The sequence below is a fragment of the Schistocerca gregaria genome, chromosome 1 (genome assembly GCF_023897955.1).
Source record: "Schistocerca gregaria isolate iqSchGreg1 chromosome 1, iqSchGreg1.2, whole genome shotgun sequence".
Taxonomy (NCBI): Eukaryota; Metazoa; Arthropoda; class Insecta; order Orthoptera; family Acrididae; genus Schistocerca; species Schistocerca gregaria.
The window spans coordinates 522,407,645-522,428,698 of NC_064920.1; the positions used below are offsets into that span (position 1 = coordinate 522,407,645).

The 21,054-nt window shown below is 37.6% G+C and overlaps 1 protein-coding gene across 4 annotated transcripts in view; it reads left to right on the top strand.

Moving 5' to 3' along the window:
- The window catches only part of LOC126354919 (uncharacterized), a 514,129-nt gene that overhangs the window by 319,116 nt on the left and 173,959 nt on the right, over positions 1 to 21,054 (top strand). For all 4 annotated transcript variants that reach the window (XM_050005014.1, XM_050005024.1, XM_050005027.1 and 1 more), the window contains one exon: positions 19,741 to 20,047. In XM_050005014.1, coding sequence (XP_049860971.1) covers positions 19,741 to 20,047 — 307 coding nt within the window. The remainder of the gene's footprint in view (positions 1 to 19,740; positions 20,048 to 21,054) is intronic.

Below are 21,054 nucleotides of genomic sequence, written 5' to 3' on the forward strand. Positions count from 1 at the left end.
AGCGTTCGGACCTTTTTTGTGTACCACGGGGGATCCGTTCCATCTCTTACCAATTTATGAGGTATGAATATCTCAATTGCTGTTGCTACTATATCTTTGAATTTGAGCCACATCTCGTCTACATTCGCATAGTCAGTTCGGAAGGAATGGAAATTGTCTTTTAGGAAGGCTTCTAGTGGCACTTCATCCGCTTTTTTAAATAAAATTATTTTGCGTTTGTTTCTGATGGATTTGGAAGAAATGGTATTGAGCCTAGCTACAATGACCTTGTGATCACTAATCCCGGTATCAGTCATGATGCTCTCTATCAGCTCTGGATTGTTTGTGGCCAAGAGGTCATATTGTATTTGGTACTTTAACTAGTTGAGAACTACTGGAAGTTAAAGGCAAAATATTAGCTCTTGAACAACGGTTCAGTACAGATTCAACTAACCTCTCTAATGAAATTATTGTATTAAAGAATATGCAAAAAACCCTTACTAACCACACAGTTTTCGTTGAACAGATTGTAAGGCAACTTATCTTACATTTCCACATAATTCATAATGAAACGAACGCAAATATCCAAGAACTATTCCAAGGATTAAATGCTGTGAGTGCACACGTAGATTTAAACACTCTTTTGTTAAGGATTACTGATAGTTTATCAAATGCTAGAATTGATGCCCTTAACTTAAGAACTGCCGTAGAAAGTAGTTCAAATGATTGTTTGAGCAATGTACTACTACATCCAGAACAATTTTTACACAGATCCTACTATCAGCTGAACAAAAGCTAGATGCTACATATACTATGATTTATCTTGTTAACTCTTACAATTTATATGCTTATTATAAGTTGACCACCATACACTCCTTAATGACTCAAGATGAATTAACTGTTATTGTTTCTATTCCCGTTGCTAGATCAAAGCATAATTTTGAAATGTATAAGATTTATACTTACCGCGTGAAATGGAGACAGGCAGGTATTCATGTAAAGTATATACTGAATTATTATCTACTGATCAGCAAGGATTGAAGATATTTTGTTTTCCTAAATGAAAATGAATTGCATATGTGTAAACATAGTCATAAGTTAATTTGCCCTCAATGGACAGTATTCATAGACAGTAGAGTGTACAGCTGTAAGGAAGAATTGTTGAATCATCCCCCAAGAGATGATTTCCCTAGAATTTTAACGCATCTTTTATCATACACTCCATAAACGATGTGCTGAAGGTATAATTTTCTCATTTAACTCCACCGTTGATGTCACATTTACGTGTAAAAACTATGATACACCTGAGCTACCCTTTATACTAAAATTGAACAATAGTGGATTAATCTCGAGTGCCACACATTGTGATTTATCATGTGAACTATTTGACATGCCTAGTGTATTGCCAACTACATTTCATGCAACTGCACATTTGCCATTAACTGGAATGTTATCTGTTTATTACAGTGATTCATATGTATTAACGTATGGAAAGCATTCCTTATCAAGTTTTTCTGAAGACAATAATTTAATTAAGGACATGCATGAAAATGTAATCTCTTCAAATAATGAGTTAAATTTATTTGAAGCAGCAAATAGAATTAAGTCCTTCAATTCATCCAGTAATGTTAATGCATACTTGATTGTCAGTATTGTGTTTTTATTGCTTTTATTAATTTGTCTTTTGTAAACAGCATTTGTCGTGTATGAAATTGTCATCTTGAAGGCACACTTCTCTGTACCGAACGTTACTGTGTCTGCAAACAAAATACATGCTGCAATGCCTTCTGATGCCACAAATGGTGAAATAGATTCATAAAGCCCAGGAGGTCATTTTGAGCCACCTGTGGTTGCTCTTTTTCTTTAGGGAGAGTGATGTAAGGGTACCGTATGGACATGCGTTTGCCAGCCGGCCTGTCTGGAATGCTTAAAATTTGCTTGGTCAGTAGACTAGTGTCCGGCTGCACTGCGACGAGAGTTTTGTGGCAATGACAAACATTTATGTGGGAAGTTTTTATATTTTTTAATTTACCATGGCTGATAATGACAAAGTAAAAATGGGTGAGGAACCAATGGAAAACACTTTGGACCTAGGAGCAACTATCAATGAACTGTCCCCCAGTAGTAATCAAAGCATAGATCGAAGCTTTGGTGGAGAGGGTTTCAGTGAAAATGTCACCACAAGTACTTCAATTGCACAGGTAAGAGTAGGCGGTGATGATTTGTTAATGTTATTAATGCAGCGTATGAAAGAAGTGAAGCAACAGATGAGGCAAAACACGAAGGAACAGGTGGGACAGATTAGGCAAGAAGCAAAGGAACAGATGGGTCAGATTAGGAAAGAAGTGAAGGAACAGATGGGACATATTAGGCAGGATACTAGTAAGATAAGGGAAATCTAGGATGGTTTGGTAGCAATAAGAATTACTGTTTATACAGGACAGGGTGGACTCAATACTCTTGTAGGGGCAGTAGAGGTAAGGTTAGAGATATTAGAAACTAATTTCACACAAGAGTTATCCAAAAACGAGAAGAGATTAAAAAAACTAGATAAACATGTAGAAGTAGAAAATTCTAAACATAAAGTAGAGGTTGTTCAGACTACGAGAATCATAGACGAAAAAGTAGAAACATACAAAAGGAACTCTGAGTTAAAATTTACAGACATTACCAATCAAATAAGTAATGTAGAACTGAAGTGTTATGAAAAAATAGATTTGTGTAAAAATAATGTTGTAGATTTAAGTAGGAAAGTTGTAGAACTATGAGAGGGTGTAGCTCAAAGAACTTTCATTAGCAATATTAATTGTTTATGGGGTGGCATATCTTTAAAATGCTTTACAGGAGATGGTTATTGCATCCTGTTGATTTTTTACAGCATTGTCAAGATAATTTTAGTAATGACATGACAGACAATGTTAAAATTAAATTTGTTAAGAGATTTTTGGATGGAGAAGTAATCTCATGGGCCAGTCAGAATATTAATTGTACCATGTCATATGACAATTTTAAAGCAAATTCTTAAATAAGTTTTGGTCAGAATCTGAGCAGGCTGGGATTAAGAGTGAGTTTTTGAAAGGTCGAATGTACAGGGAAGGTGAAGTGTTTTTGTGAAAACCAATTGAGGAAATTAGTACACTTAGACAAACCTTTTGATGAAGTAATACAAATAGAGAGAAAAAAGGAGATTACCGAAAATAGTGCAGTGGGAGTTGATTTATGGACCAGATGACTCTGTACATCAGTTCTTGAGTTATGTAGATAAGTTGGATAGAGCCTTTGAGAGAAATGAGAGGTTAAGTAATGGCAGATTTGGCATTCAACCATCTGGGGGGTGGAATCAGAGCAGGAATCAAGGTAGGAGTGACAATGAAAATCAAAATAATAATAGTGGTTATATATAAATGGGAATGGAAACAGAAGATATGACAATGGGGAGAGACCTTGGGAGAATAATAACAGACAATTGGATGATCACCAATCAAGACCAGACAATTTAAACCAACAGATGCCTCATTGGGAGCCTCTCAGTTTGGGGCGAGATATAAGTACAGAAATCAGGCTAAACATTACCAGCCTAGAAACATCGAAAATAATTACAGAAGACAGAGTAATCAAAGATATTAGAGTGGAAATGACAGAACTAATGTAAGAAGAGCACATCAGATTAGCAAATTACAGTTTGACATTAAATTCTGGAAAATTGTGGATGAAAGTGTGGAAGATAGAAGTATTGGCATCTGTAAGAATGTCAAAGTAGTTCTATGAGAAACTATTTCAAGTCTATATAATCAGTGTGGTGAAGACGTTTGTGAAGAAAATGTTGGTTCTGATGGTAATCTTGATGAGTTTGGATGAAGTAAATTAATGGAGGAAGAATCTATCACTGTTAAGCACTTAAGTGATGATAATTGTACTGGTGTACTTGTCAACAATTCTGATGATCATTGTAAAGATGTTGTAGAAGTGTGTAGTATTGGAGATGATAGTGTGTGTGGTAATGTTGATAGTGAAAGTGTGAGCAGTAATGATGAATGGGAGGAAGAATTAGATGGCATGGTGTGAAGAATATGAGAACCAGATCGTACCAATGGAAATTGGGAAGGTATCATCAGATATGGAACATGTGAATACACATTATGATTTAGATGTGATGCTAGAAACCTTATGGGATACTTACAAGGGTTATAGTGACAGCAACAGAGTAAAAAGGGTCATCAAGATTATTTGTAAAGAATCACATTCCATCTGGGAAGGTAGAACCAATCAGCAGGCTTAGAGTGAGATCAGTTCCGGGAAAAGTAGACAGTGTGTAAAAGAGGAATATAACATCAAGCAATCATCTGATGTAGCTCTAAGTAAAATTCAGATAAGTAATAGAAATTGCGCAGGAAAAAATGGTATAAACAACTTGGACTTTAGAGAGATTGAGGATGATTTGTTGCATGAAGATGAGGAAAGCAGGAAGGAAAAAGTTTTAGGTTGCCCGTATATACATATAGAAGTTGCAAATTATGAAGGAGTTTGCCTATTAGACTCAGGTAGCCCTGTTTTGTGCCATTTATGAAAAATTTAGAGACCAGGTAAGACATAGTGCTGACTTTGAAGAATATCCTGTTATTGGAACCAAAATTAAGGGAGCAACTGGTAGGCATGACAAAGTTGTAAACAGGCAAGCCTTACTATCTTTCACCATTAATGATGTACAGTATAACCAAGGATGTTTTGTAGTACCTGAACTCAATAAAAATATTTTGTTCGGAATGAATTGGATACAAGGAGTAAATGCGGATTTTGACTGGATTAACAAAAGATTAAGGCTTACAGACCCAAAGACAGATGTAACACATGTGACTGAACCAAGCATCCAAAATTACATAGAGAACAATTTTCAAATTAGAAGAGTGATTTGTGCAAATGAAAAGATTGATGTTAATGCTTAAGACAATGAAGAAGAATGTAGTGAAGATAAGTACGCTGAGTTAGTGGCCACCAAACTAAAAGAAGCTGTAAGTCTAGACAAAGAACAGACAGATCAATTAGGTAGTTTGCTGTGGGAATACAAAGATGTGTTTAATGAGAAACCTGGCAAAGTGAAAAACTATAAATGTAGACTTAAACTAAAACCTCATGAACCATTTTTCATCAAACCATATGGAATACCCATCTCAAAAAGAAAAGCTTTGGAGGAAGAACAACAAAAGATGGAAGAGTGGGAAGTAATTAAAATGTGCAATAGTGCATACAATAACCCGTTAGTGGTAGTTTCCAAATGTGATGGTGGAGTAAGACTAGTGCTCGATTCAAGACATTTAAAGAAATACCTTGAGAGGGAAACTCATCACCCTGAGAACATAGATGAGTTATTACATAAGTCTGAACATATGAAGTACATGTCTATTTTAGAAGTAATAGCTCTTTTCCATCAGGTACCATTGGAGATTTGGTCTACAAAATATACCGCATTTTTGTATGGAGGAAGATGTTATTGCTATTGTGTTGTACCATTTGGCCTTGATGTATCAGTTGCAGAGTTTATCCGAGCATTGGATTTTGTTGTAGGAAAAGAACTGTGAAGCAAACTAATCCTTTAAGTTGATGACATACTTCTAAAAGGAAAGAGTTGGGAAGAACACAGACATTTGTTGGGTGATGTGTGTGTTACAGATTGAGACAGGGAGGGATGTCATTAAAACTAGAGAAGAATAAATTAGGAGTTAGAGAGCTCAAATTTTTAGGCCATACCATCTGAGAAGAAGGAATCTTGCCTGATGAAGAAAAACTTGAGGCCATTGCAAAATTTCCTGCACCCAAGACTATGAAACAACTTAAATGATCCTAAGGAATTTGTGTCTGCTACTGGAAGTTTGTCAGCAATCAATCTTTAAATGCACCATGTTTGAACAACTTGTTGTAGAAGGACACCATTTGGGTATGGGACAAGGATTGTCAGGAAGCATTCGACAACATCAAGCAACAGATGTGCAATAGTAAAATGTTATACAGACCTTATCTTACAGAACCATTTTGCATTATGACTGACATAAGTGACTACGGACCGGGAGCTCATTTGTGCCAAGAAAATATTGTAGATGGTGTGATGGAGCATAGATCAATAGCTTTTGCCAGTAGAACTTTGCAAAAACATGAGAAGTCATATATTGTCACTGAAAAAGGAAAGAGAAGAAATAGTGAAGAAAGCAATGGAACAACAGGGGAAACTGAGTGAAAACAAACATGATAAGAAGTTGAAACCTACAAACTTTAAAATCGATGATCTGGTCCTGGTGAAAACATATGAAAAATCCAAGGCTGTAAGTAATGAATTAAAGAAATTTTTTGACGTCTTTATTGGTCCATTCAAAATTCAGACTATGCCACACCCAAATGCATACAGGTTAGTGTATCCAAAGTCTGGAAGGTTCTTTGGTCTATGTAACGTAACTGAACTGAAACCCCAATAAGCAAGTGTCAAACACCAAGAAAAAATAACACACATCTTTGTGTCAAGTGCATGGCGAGCACTAGGTCTCTGAGCTATGTAGCATTCTATTTTCGGTTTCAGATGCTACATATTTTACTCATCTATAAACCTGTAATGAAGTTATCTCTTACTGAAAATACTATACAATTCTCTGTAGTATACGTTTTCTGTATGTAATATGACTCTTGAGTAACGTTATTTGAGGAATAATTTGAAAATATAACTGTGTGCTAAATTTGACTTTCCTACAATGGTGATTGACCAGTTATTGTAGCTATACTCTGTAGAGCATGTATTTGATTTGCGGGTGCTGCTTTGTGAATTACAGGCATGGTCATGATTTTATGAATTTGCTAATGAGATGAACAAATGGACAATGGTAAAGATGTACATGTGTTAATAAATGGACAAGTTGCAGTGCGCCAAAAGACATTTTGTGAAAAGTTTGTTATTACAAGATGGTGTGATGATGAGCAGTCTGTGAGTTTGTTTCATATGATAAAGAGTTAAATGAGATCTGGGGAGTCAAATATACTGTATGGTGGAATATTCTGCAATATTAATAAAAAAAAGATACTTATATGGTTCATTTTTGGTTCATTGACTTTAATCTGTATGTATCTAAATCTTTACACTTTAGAGATGCTTAATTTTGTGTGACTTTGTTTGTAAATATGTTAATAGTTTAGGGTAATATGTGAATGCTTTTGATATATTAATACCTCATGTGTCCTTAATTGTAGCCTACTTGAGTACCTTGAGTAATGAGTTCATCTCTGTTCCTACCTAGAGAACTGTATCCGAGATCCTTACCTGACCTGGAAGCGAAAATTAAAAATCTGTGAAACTAATAGTGGACTGTGCTATTGTAGCATAGAGACTGCCATAAAAAGAGGGGTTGCAGACACAAGATGGACAGCTCAAAAGGACAGATGATTGTGAGCTGCCAATTCCTTAAGATGTGCAATGTGAACCAGTGACTGGAGTGACAGCTAAGAAAAGAAAACTTTTTTGATTTTTGGATTGCTTGTATGTATTTAGCAGCCATCCATACAAGTAATACTTGTAAGATTGACTGGGGGGAGGGTGTGTGTATAATGGTACAGCCTTCCCCAGGACTAATGAAATGTCTGATACCACCTTTTTATACATGCATCCGGATAGTTATCGTAATTCAGTGCTCCCTAAGGCCTTCTATGTGTGTATATATAATAATTCTGTCCTATTTGATAAAAAAAAAACTTGATATTCATTGCAAAGGCATATGGACTCTGCTGGAAGGATGTGTGTTGTCATAATTATCGGTGGATTGTTGTCATTGATAAAATTATGTACATATACTAAATTAAGCAACTACTCAAGAAATTGAAGTAATAAGTCCTGAGAAATAAATAACTAGGGACTGCAGAGATGTAAGCATGAAAAATCAATGCTTCTAATTAACAAAATTGTAATATAAAAATTCAGTAACCTTAGACCTCACTATCTTGAGAAACAGCTTAAAAGTTATTACCAAGCGATGTATTTTCATTTGTTATTTATTTTTATGTCTTCCTTGGTAATTAATATTCTTTGTAATTATATTTCTAATTAACTCTCCAATTGTTTACATCTGACAGTTTTCCATTTTCCAGAATTTGAGGCCTTATTTGTACATTCTATGTATTTAATCTGATAAAGCATGAGCTCTGGACTACCATTACATGTTAGTAATCAAATCCAAACTGTAATTAGTAATGTAACTAAAATAATATGAGAGACATTATTGTAATTAAAGTTCAGAATGATTTTCTTAAGATTTTCTTTGAATATTGTATTTTATACCTTATTCAGCTGTAACATCCGTTTCTTTACGTTTTGTAAATTTTAATTGTGGAATCAAAATTGTACAAAATTTATAATGCTTTAGTTTGGAAGCTATTGTTAAAATTCTATATAAAATGATAGAGCAATGCTGTGACAAGTCAGTTTTAAAGTTATTTTTGGAAGTCAAAGAGATCAGTGAAGTCTGTCCGTGTTTTGTTTTCACGACGAGTGTGCAGTTCGGATGTCAATTAATCTGAATAAATTTTGTGAAGCATGAAAATTTCCCATTCATTCGTCAATTGACCAGGCAGAAGAAACTCATGTAACATTCTACAAGATTGTTACAGGTTCTCGGTTAAGGGAATATCATCTCAAGATTGCAAAAAGGGATGATTAACAGAAGCCTTTGACTCCAGCTACCAGCCCACTCCCTATAAATGTTATTTTGCTGTGCCCTTCAATCCCCCTTTTTAGCTTATATAATTAATTGATATTCCCTTAGGAACAGACATCTGGAAGAGCATACTTTCTAATTTGACATGCTCGTTATGGAAACTTGGTTCAGCAATATTTTTTCAAGAAATACTTGTAATCTGTATTTGACATTCAATAAAATCTATGTAGTCAGCATTCTGCTAGAAATGATCTCTGCATAATTCTTGGCAGACGCTAATATGCATTGGACAAGATTTATTTTCATAAGATTTCTTAATCATAGTTGACACACTAAATACAATTGTGCTATGGCACCTCAGGATATCACTTGGAACACATTATTACTTCTACTGCTGTGCAGCTGTTTTTCTTTCTGTGGTTATTTTGAAATGCAGGGTGGCTATAATTAAAGTTTTATTACTTGAATTGGCGTTGAAGGTAAAATATTTACCATGTGGGTCCTCAGCTTCATAGAAATTTGTTTGCTCAGACTGTATGTGGCAGGATTTGCATTGTTAGTAGTAATAGTGTCATGACATGCCATTACTGGTCTAGCGGCATCAGGTTGAACACTAGCATCAGTGTGTATTATGACTGCAAACAGTTAACATGGGCCTGCACAAGGTGAGCAGGGCCTTACTCGTATAGTTGATTTCCAAAATAATAACAGCAGTCCAGTCAAATAGCAGATATACCTTGCAAAAGGTGGGGTAGAAGATTTAATTTTTTTAACTCGTTCATATTGTTGGAAAGGTTAAAAAACCAAGTTTTGCCAACAAAATTTCTCTTGGGAAAACTTTCTGCAGTCAAAAAACTTCGAAAATTTCGGACTTTTTTCATTTTTAAAGAGTACAAAATTCTCTACAAATTTGATTCTTACCATTTTTTTCTACTCCCAGTATCTAAGGCGCTACAGCACCTCAAAAAATATCAGTTTTTCAAATTTTGAGCATAGTGGCAAGATACCTTATTTTTGAACACTGTTTTCTCAGTTTCTGTTTGTGTGGTATAAATACGTTATACATCATGTTATATGTTGGAATTTACCACCTCACATTCAGGTATTCAATTTCTCTGTATGCAACATGAGGATTGCTGGGCACCCAACTATTGTGATTCTTACATCACTATCTGAAGTTCGCTATGGGCCACCTCAGCCCTGGTATTTGTAAAACTATAAATATAAAAATACACCACTAAGACACACACACACACACACACACACACACACACACACACAAAATAAATTGTCTCAGGAAACTGAACTATTATTAGCTGCAATAGGCAACCTAATAAGGTAGGTAATTATTCTTGTGTATAAAAGCCACACAGTTGACATTAAAAATAAGTAGCTTAATTACAATTAAAATGCATTTTCAGTTAATAAAAAATGTTGACAGTTCTGGGTGTGTAATACTTGTAATATCGCACCTTAGCGCACTTGAGATAGATAGGAGCATCACTTCCAACGTTTTGATGGGCCAGGTTCCTCAGTGTCACCAGAAATACCTTCAGTTACGGATTCATGGTTGTACATAGAGTTGATCCAAGATTGACCTCTTCTTTAAACAGCGAGTCAGCCTCAGCAAGTTCGTTGATTTCGTCAGCGGTTTCCTCAACATCCTCCATAACATCTTCTTCACTGTCTTCATATAAAAATTGTGGCATGTTTTCACAGATGACCCCAATACATTTCTTGCAAATTGAAGAACATTTCAAAACCGCTTTTCTGCAGGAGCACGCTCCGCCACAGATCAGCTTGCATGAGCTTGAAACAATGTGAAGAAGTGCTACAGGTGCTGGATCTTGGCTCATTATAACGGGTATTGGACCGTGGTCACTGCGATTCCAGTCCCATTTCTCAGGACGTTTCCAGTTTCCCATCAAACTTTGGACATGTTGGTAAGTCCGCAACGAATGATGTTGTGCAGCATCTTGTGTAGGTGGCAACCATGCAGGATTCAGTTTGCTTTTTGTAGCAGACTTGGCGAATAGCTGGTACCGTAAATGGTCTAGTGTGTGGGAACTGCTGACACCTCCACTATACAATGCGATAGTAACCTGTTCTCCTGCTGTTATTATTTCTTCACAGGTAACATGTGGTTTATTGAACATGCAAAGCGCTGAGGTTAGGTGTTCATTTTTCGCAACAATATTGCAGCACTTAATTTAACCTTGACCAAAAAAAGCGGATGTAGTATCACATCTGCTAAAGGCGTGAGTGAGCAGAACATATTCACTGTCAAACTTGCAAGATGCAGTGGAAAACCACTTGTCTTCTGCATTTCCTCTTCCTGGCTTTAATAAAAATAAGTTTTCAATGGTTGCCCCAAACCAGTCATGAGCACAAGCAGGTCAACATCTTCTCCTACAATGACAACACTTCCAAAATCTTTGGTCCTTGAAATGGCAGATGTTACAATCATAACGTCAGCATCTTCTTGTGCCTGGTGCACTTCAATGCTACACTCTAGAAATTCCTTTTTAACAAGTGTGATCAAATGCATCTTGTTTCGTTCATTGTACAAGATCTTGTCCTGAGGGACTTGGTTCACCATCTCTGATTCAATCACAACGTCAACCGAAGAATGTTTTTTGGACCTACGAATCCTCTCATCACTCTTTGTGCTGCATTTGTCTCCCTCACATGGATACCCATCAAATACAATAGCAAATTGAGATCCAAAATGACATTGCAGGTAAGAAACATAGCTTTGGGCTATTGACTTGAAGCAAACCTTTTGTGTCCAAGTCACTTTGTGGATAAGGTACCCTCCATTAATGACAAAAAATTTACTCGGTCCACCTGACTTCACATCTTCCACTGGAACGAAGGCATTGTAGAACGAAGATTTTGTTCCTTTTCGCATGCATTTTTCTGAGAATAGGGACATTGGATAAGGAGGAAGTTCATATTTCAGAAAGGCTTTTAACTCTTTTTTGCTTTGTTTCATTAAACAAATCCTTTGGAAAAGAGTTATAGGATCTACAGGAGTAATTTTAATGCTCCCAGCTTTTACAGAATTGAACACAGAAAGGAGAGTCACAACTTTATCTTTTCTACGGAACTTTACATCGTGGAAATTGTCACCAACTACTCTTTTCATGCCTTTTCCCCCTCTTTGTGACACATATGACAATTAACATCCTACATTCCGACAACACCACTGCTGATAGACATTATAAAATAGCTTTCAGGGAAGGGAGGGTGTACTGAAAACCAATCACGCAGCTTACACAAGCCTATGCCATCTCATTCGATGCGACAACTTCTTACATCTACATGCTGTTCTGATGTTACTACACTCACTTCGCAATACGACTCAATTTCTTCACAAATGTTCTGCATGTGAATCATATCCAATGTCCATCTTGTTAATACACTGTCCGTAATTCCTCGGCCCGAAGTAAGTCCTCCAGAACTCTTCATGGTTCTCATCAATGTTTGTTCTATAGTCATGTCAGAAGGAACCCCTGACCAATACTTTTCTGAACGCCGTATTGTAAAATGTCCTTTCGTTGTGAACTTCTCATATTCTGATAAATCCATTTTTTCCTCGAGTCTCAACATATTCTGTAAGTAGAGGTGGCCACTTTCAACGTACATAAAATGTCCAGCTGCATGGAAGTAGGGAAGCATTTTTTGCAAGCTTTTAAGATGTAGTTTCCAATTGTCTGATCGATCTGCTTCAATAAAATGGGTGTGAGCAGACGCCCAGCGTTTAGCACTACAATCGATAAATGTGCTCACTCCTTTCTTTTTCACTGTGTGTGCACCACTCACCACAGCTTTTTCGCAAATGAAACAAAAATTCATGTCAGACATACTAATTTTCAGCACCACAACATATACTGAATGGAAGCGACTCCAAACTGTAGGACCCTTATTGTTGTGTGCTAATAGCTGTCAGCGCGCTGTGAATAATCACCAGAGATAATCGCCTTCCGCCCGCCAAAGAATAAATACGCTTTTGTCTGCTAAAGAACAATTACTACATACTTTTTCTTATAACTGATCATTAACGTCAATCAACTGTAGAAAATGTACGACACCTGCATGCAATCGTATTACACATTATAACACAAATAAACTTCACGCAATCTGACGTGAATGTGTTTGTAGTTGCTGAATATGATACTGTTTGTCCTGGCCCTGCAGCAGAGTGAGATGGTAAATTCCAATGAATAACGTGATGAGTAATATGTTTATACTACACAAATAGAAACTGAAATAACAGTGTTCAAAAATTAGGTAATTTGCCAATTTGCTCGAAATTTGAAAAATTGGTATTTTTTGAGGCGCTGTATTGCCTTAGATACTGGGAGTAGAAAAAAATGATAACAATCAAATTTGTAGAGAATTTTGTGCTCTTTAAAAAAGAAAATAGACGTCAAAACGATAGGAGCAAATGAAAGTGAGATATTTAGAAAAAGCTGAATAAAGTCCAAAATTTTCGAAGTTTTTTGACTGCCGAAAGTTTTCCGAAGAGAAATTTTGTTGGCAAAACTTGGTTTTCTAACCTTTCCAACAATATGAACGAGTTAAAAAAATAAAATCTTCTACCCCACCTTTTGCAAGGAACAGGCTTTTTTTCTGACAGTTTCACTGGACTACAGTGGTGTTGCTGCTCTTCATGATATTTCAATGTATTAAAGGAATATGGAGAGGTCCTCTTTCTACACCAGGGTGTTTTGGAAGTTTGAATTAACTGGCAATTGCTCCTGGCAGTGACTGACAGCCAATTGCATCTCAAATTGTTGAAGAAGCTACTGTTACCAAGATTGAGACTGCTGGACACAATGTATGATCTTCAAGCCATGCACAAGCTGTGTCGCGATAGCTCAACATTACATGGACAGCTGCATATTACATGTTCCACCATTGTTTTGGGCTGCAGTAGAGCAATCTCTCGGGTAGTTCCAGGCTGTCATAGAGGCAGATGGTAATCACACTGAACAACATTTGTAACATGGTACACAATTAACAAGTGTTACCCTCTCATTTGGAAATTAAAATGTGTTTCTTTCAGTGGTTTATTCATTGTTTCTCTTCCCCATATCCTTATCAATGTTACCACAAAGATTCAATGTTCTGCAATCACTTGTTTGTCAAAGGTTCCCTGTCAAGTAATAAAAGTTTAATTATAACCACCCAGTAGTAACAAACATTTACAGAGTCCCACTATAAATTTTCAAGACATTGATTGTCGATTGAGAAATGTTTTGCTGCACTTGTGGACAACTTGATTGAGATTCATATTACTGGTGTCATGGACTAAAAATAACTGCATAATTCGTCATTACCGTATTTGATTGGAAGAAGGAAAGAGGAATGAAAAGGGGAAAGAAAGATTAAAATTTAACATATATTGATGCCACAATTATTACAATGAAAGCACAAGCTTGAAACGAACAAGGAGAAAAAAGTTAGACATAACATATTTAAAGGAACCACCCTGGCATGCATCTGAAGTTGTTTTAGGATACCACAGAAAAGTCAAAACATTAATGGCCAATCAGAAATGTTAAGTATGGTCCTCCTGAATATCAGTTGAGTGTATTAACCATTGCAGTACCTTACTCAGTGGTTTATATGGATTGACCTGTAAGCTTGAAGAACTCAGTGGGTAAGTATTTTTACTGCATTGATTCTTGTGTTATGTAAGTGTTTCTTTATAAATTAGTGAAAGTGAAACTGCCCTATACAGCCAACCTATATTATCAGGTTTAATAAATTTTTATTTGGTTAAAACATGTTCTTATACTTTAAAATTGTAGCTGTTTTAGCTTCTACATTCATATGTATTGTACACATTATTTTTATGGGAAATTACACAAACCAAAAAAAGTTCTACATTGCCCCGCTTCCCAGAACTCCTGAAAATAAACGTTGACTGTGGATATTATATCACAGACACAGTCCCTCTGACTCTTCAGAGATGTCACTAAACCCGCCCAAAGATGTAAACAACCATGCACGAGCAGTGCCTATTAGGTAGAGGGGCTGCGACAGTTGATCAGTTCCAGTCATTCCATGAGCAAGGAGGTACATGGCTCGTGTTGTCTGTAGTTCAACCATACCTAGATGGTCAATACCATGTTTTGATCATGTCCGCATTGTTACTTTGTGCCAGGAAGGTCTCTCAACTAGGGAAGTGTCCAGGCATCTCAGAGGGAACCAAAGCGATATTGTTCGGACACGGAGCAGATACAGAGCAACAGGAACTGTTGATAACATGCCTTGCTCAGGCCACCCAAGGGCTATTACTGCAGTGGGTGACTGCTACCTACGGATTATGGCTCGGAGGAACCCTGACAGCAACGTCACCATGTTGAATAATGCTTTTCGTGCAGCCACAACACATCATGTTACAACTCAAACTGTGCACAATAGGCTGTATGATGCTCAAATTCACTCCCAACGTCCATGTGAGGTCCATCTTAGCAACCACAACACCATGCAGTGTGGTACAGATGGGCACAACAACATGCCAAATGGACTGTTCAGTATTGGAATTATGTTCTCTTCACTGATGAGTTGTTGTATATGCCTTCAACCAGACATTTGTTGGAGATGTAATTTGAAGGCAACACAGTCATGCTGAACACCTTAGACCTACTGTCCAGTGAGTGCAACAAGGTGGAGGTTCCCTACTGTTTTGGGGTGGCACTATGTGGGGCCGCTGGTGGTCATGGAAGGCACCATAACGGTTGTACGATATGTGAATGCCATCCTCCGACTGATAGTGCAACCATATAGGCAGCATATTGGCGAGGCATTCGTCTTCATGGATGACAATTCGCACCCCCATCATCCACATCTTGTGTATGACTCCCTTCAGGATAACAGCACCGCTTGGCTAGACTGGCCAGCATGTTCTCCAGTCATGAACCCTATCAAACATGCCTGGGATAGATTTAAAAGTGCTGTTTAAGGATGGCCTGACCCACCAACCATTCTGAGGGATCTACGCTGAATCGCCGTTGAGGAGTGGGACAATTGGACCAACAGTGCCTGAACGAACTTGTGGATAGTATGCCACGATGAATACAGGCATGCATCAGTGCAAGAGGATGTGCTACTGGGTATTAGAGTTACCAGTGAGTACAGCAATCTGGACCACCACCTCTGAAGATTTTGCTGTAGGGTGGTACAACATGCAATGTGTGGTTTTCATGAGCAATAAAAAGGGCTGAAATGATGTTTATGTTGATCTCTGTTCCAATTTTCTGTACAAGTTCCGGAACACTAAGGACCAAGGTGATGCAAAACTTTTTTTGATGTGTGCATTTGTTTATGTACTGTTATTTAAGAGATATAGTTCATTTGTTTTGAGCTGTTTAGGGTAGAGAGGCTAATTATATGTGGATCAAATGTGCGTGATGCATTAATGCTCTGTTAATGCGATACACTGTACAACAGAAGTGTAACTTTTGTTTGATGTTTTACACTTGTCTAGGCAAATGCCAAGCTGGGTCTCTATCTCTGCCTTAGAAAACAACATGCAGACAGTTGAAAATGAATTGACAGAGAATTAAGTTATCACAGTTCGTTATATCTCAGTGTGGTAACTGACTTTTGGATTGGAAGATAGCCCATCCCACTGTAGAATTGAATAAAAACAGTTGCCTAAATGTGGAGGGGTGCTTGCTTATTGTTAGAGGACGCTGCTGCTTATGGAGCAGAGATTGAAAAGAAAGAAAAAGGAAACTGACTTACAATGTATCAAGGTTTGGGCATGTTCACTGTGGACTTTATATACACTGATCAGCCAGAACATTATGATTACCAACTTACTATTGATATAAACCTGTACAGGTGATTGCAGCATCACCTGGCATGGAATGGCTGCTAGTCCTGCATGCGCGTGGTGCATGTAGTATCAGTGAGCTAGCTGTCCGTGTGTAGAATGGGGAAGGCACAGGCTAAGTTTAACTGAGGACAGATTGTGATGGCCCAAAAGCTCAGCATGAGCATTTCAGAAACTGCACAACTTGTCAGATATTAGAGGAATGCTGTGATTAGTGCTTTCAATAGGTGGCAAAACCAAGGTGAAACAACGTACAGACATTGTGGGGCCAGTCAGCTACCTCTCATTACAGATGTCGCTCATTGTAGGCTGGGCAGTCTGGTAAAACAGGACAGGCAGCAAACTGTGGTGAAACTAACATTAGGCTAATGCTGGACACACAGTGAACCAAACACTTGTAATGCTGGGCCTCTGAAACCAAAGATCTCCACGTGTGCCAATGTTAACACCACAACATCAGCAACTATGACTGAAATGGGCACATGATCATCGGCACTGGCTGTTGGCACTGTGGTAGAGCATTAGAGCATTGCATGATTTAAGGAATCCTGATACCATTTCCGTCATGCTAATGGGAGGGTGAGAACCTGATGTGTTCCAGATGAACAACTCCTTGACACCTGTACTGCAGGATGGAGACAAGCTGGCAGCAGCTCTAGTATGCTCTGAAGGATGGATGCAGTAGTGCTCGTGCAAGGCACTGTGATGGCCAAGGAGTATCGTACACTGGTTGCGGACCACATACACCCCTTCACGGTGATCATGTTTCCTGATAGCAGTGGCGTTTTTCAATAAGATAATGAACCATGTTTCTAGGCCAGGGGTGTGATGGAGTATTAGTAGTAGTAGTAGCTTTATTCATCCATAGATCTCTTTTTACAAGGATATAGGACATGTCAAAGTATTTACAAGTTTATAAAACAGAAAGAAACTTCCACATGGGAAAATATATTAAAAACAAAGATTCCAAGACTTACCAAGCGGGAAAGCGCCGGCAGACAGGCACATGAACAAAACACACAAACACACACACAGAATTACGAGCTTTCGCAACTGGCAGTTGCTTCGTCAGGAAAGAGGGAAGGAGAGGGAAAAATGAAAGGATGTGGGTTTTAAGGGAGAGGGTAAGGAGTCATTCCAATCCCGGGAGTGGAAAGACTTCCCTTAGGGGCACAGTGTTACACCGTCCGAGTTATCTGGATACTTCCCACCAACACCAACCTATCCGAACTCCGGAGATGGGAACTCGCCCTTCAGTATATCCTCTCTTCTCGATATCCGCCAGGCCTCAACCTCCGCTAATTTCAAGTTGCCGCCACTCATACCTCACCTGTCTTTCAACAACTTCTTTGCCTCTGTACTTCCGCCTCGACTGACATCTCTGCCCTTAACTCTTTGCCTTTAAATATGTCTGCTTGTGTCTGTGTATGTGCGGATGGATATGTGTGTGTGTGTGCGAGTGTACACCTGTCCTTTTTTTCCCCTTAGGGGAAGTCTTTCCGCTCCCGGGATTGGAATGACTCCTTACCCTCTCCCTTAAAACCCACATCCTTTCATTTTTCCCTCTCCTTCCCTCTTTCCTGACGAAGCAACTGCCAGTTGCGAAAGCTCGTAATTCTGTGTGTGTGTTTGTGTGTTTTGTTCATGTGCCTGTCTGCCGGCGCTTTCCTGCTTGGTAAGTCTTGGAATCTTTGTTTTTAATATATTTACAAGTTTAGATCAATTTAAAATAACTAATTCGTATACACATATATTTACAGACTTCTAGTTAGAGACAATAATTAGATTTACTCCTGGTGTACAATACTTTTTTTTACAAATAACTTATTAAATAATGTAATGCCACACTGTTCACTCATATCTCACTATCAGTCACTGCACACACTATACGCACATTGTTTCATAACACTTCACTCAAAAAATAAAAATTAAAAAAATGGTAATCTGTGGGCCATTTTCTGTCTGTACCACAACTTCCCATTTGCTATTCTGAAAATATTCTGAAAAACTGAGTCAGCATCCCTCCATAATGAGTGACATGTTGAGCTCAGAGAGAGGAAGAGGTTTTAGTATTGTGCAATGCATAGCTTGGGGGTAAGTATTTCTTGAAAGGAAAAAAAGAAGGAAAAAAAAGTGAAGGTGTTACGTGGAATGTTGGATATTTTATAATCATTATTATTATTAGTAGTATTATTTATTTGTATAACATTTTTTATCAAACCCCTACTCTGCTTTAGCTAAGTAATCCTTCAATGTATAAAATGTATTGCATAACAGGTACTTTTTAGGTGCCTTTCTAAACAAGTGTATTTTTGCAATTTCTTTAATCTCATTTGGTAATTTATTCCACAGCTTTATTCCTTGGTAGAAAATGCTGTTGAAAGGTTTATGTTTATTTTTTCTTGGTAAATGTAAGTTGAGTCTATCTCTTGTTACATGGTCATGGACAGAGCTGTTTGTTCAGTAATTACCAGTTTTATTTTTGGTGTGTACAACTGACTGGTAAATGTATTCCAATGGAGCAGTCAAAATCTATAGTGTTCTGAACAGATCTTTATAATGAGCTCGACTGGTATTTTTTGTTATTATTCTTATGGCTCTTTCCTGGAGTTTGAAAATTGTGTTCATATTTTGTGCATTTGTTCACCAAAAAAGAATGCCATAGCTAAGAATTGAGTGTTCATATGAATAATATGTAACTAAAAGACACTGCATGACACTGATGATAGGATTCTAAGGGCATAACATGCTGATGACATTCTGTTGGCAAATACCTTTGTGTGTTCACACCACTTCAACTGAGAATCAATATTCATTCCCAGAAATTTTGAATTTGTTACACAGTCTTCAGAGGTGCCATCTACATTTAATTTAATATTGTAATTTTTCCTCTTCAAACTGAAATTCATTTTGATTTGAGGAACACAGTGGTGAATTCCAATTGGTGTGCGACCCTCCTCCTCCCCCCTCCCCCCCCCCCCCAACTCGCTAGATCTGAACCTGGTCAAATACATCTGGGATGTGGTTGAAAATGGCATCAGTTCATTGCCCCCCTCTCCAGAATTTATGGGTGGACGTACTGGCCATTAGGTATGGGGTCATAATGTTCTGGCTGATCAATGTGTGTGTGTGTGTGTGTGTGTGTATCCAAAAGATATAATATTGTTCCAGCTACTCATGAGCAGTATGAACCAGTAATCCTTTAACATTTAATATTCATCGCAGGCAACACACACTGCATTGACAACCTACCCACCAGATGAAAGTGCAGATCAGCTAGTCAGACGGTTGCAGCATCATGTATTGAGTGAAGGAATTCGAACTCGTGAAGTTTTCACAGACAAGGATCCTCATAAAACTGGTTGTGTGACACGAGAACAATTTCGATGTGCTCTGGATATGCTGGGAGTTGCAGGAACACAACGGCTGTTTATGTCTGAGACTGAGATCCATTCACTAGCTGATGCTTATAAAGATCCAGATAATGAGTCATACATTTGCTGGGATAGATTTGTGAATGATATTGATAAAGGTTAGTAGAATGTTATGTGCATACACTTTTTGCTACTTGTTCTGACATGCCTTTCAAAGTATTTGCATAGCCTGTCATATCACACTCATGGTACGATTTGTTAAATTTTTTATGACTGTTATTACAGATGTCTTACTATTTACGGACTAAATAAAATAGAAAGAAACTTCCACATGGAAAAAAAGATATGTATGGATGGATATGTGTGTGTGTGTGTGTGTGTGTGCGAGTATATACCTATCCTTTTTTCCGCTCCCGGGATTGGAATGACTCCTTACCCTCTCCCTTAAAACCCACATCCTTTCATCTTTCTTCTCCTTCCCTCTTTCCTGATGAAGCAACCGCCAGTTGCGAAAGCTCGAAATTTTGTGTGTGTGTTTGTGTGTTATTTTATTGTGCCTGTCTACCGGCGCTTTCCCACTTGGTAAGTCTTGGAATCTATATTTACGGACTAATTTTGATTTTGCATTCTTTGAATACATTATGTACAAAGAATGTAATTCTAATGTAATAGTTAAAACAATACAAAATTAAGTGAGCATCTTAGCCCCATATAGGTAAAACAGGCTTTACTACGCATGTGGAACAAAATCTGGGATGAAAGCTGCTTCTGGGATGCATAGTGGGAAAATGGGATACTGGAAGAGGACCACCACAAATAATAAATATTAGACTGGGCTCTTTATTGTAGAGGAATTACTTCTTATGAAGACTAACAATGATTAAAACTCCATGGGGAACACTATTCTGTTGAGGGAATTTGTCTGTTTATGTGTCATGGACTCGGTGCTGAAAGTAGTAATACTTAATGATAAAGGACCACATCAGTATGAAGAAACATACACAAAATTTCCATTTTGTAGTTAGTGGATGATGTTATGTCTCCTGGCCATATCCTTTCTGTTGCCTTATGCTTTGTTTTATACCTGTTATGCAGTAGCCTCTCTTTCTTTAAGAGTTTCTTTATGATGACTGTAAACTGTGGAGGGCCCTTTCCATCATGAACT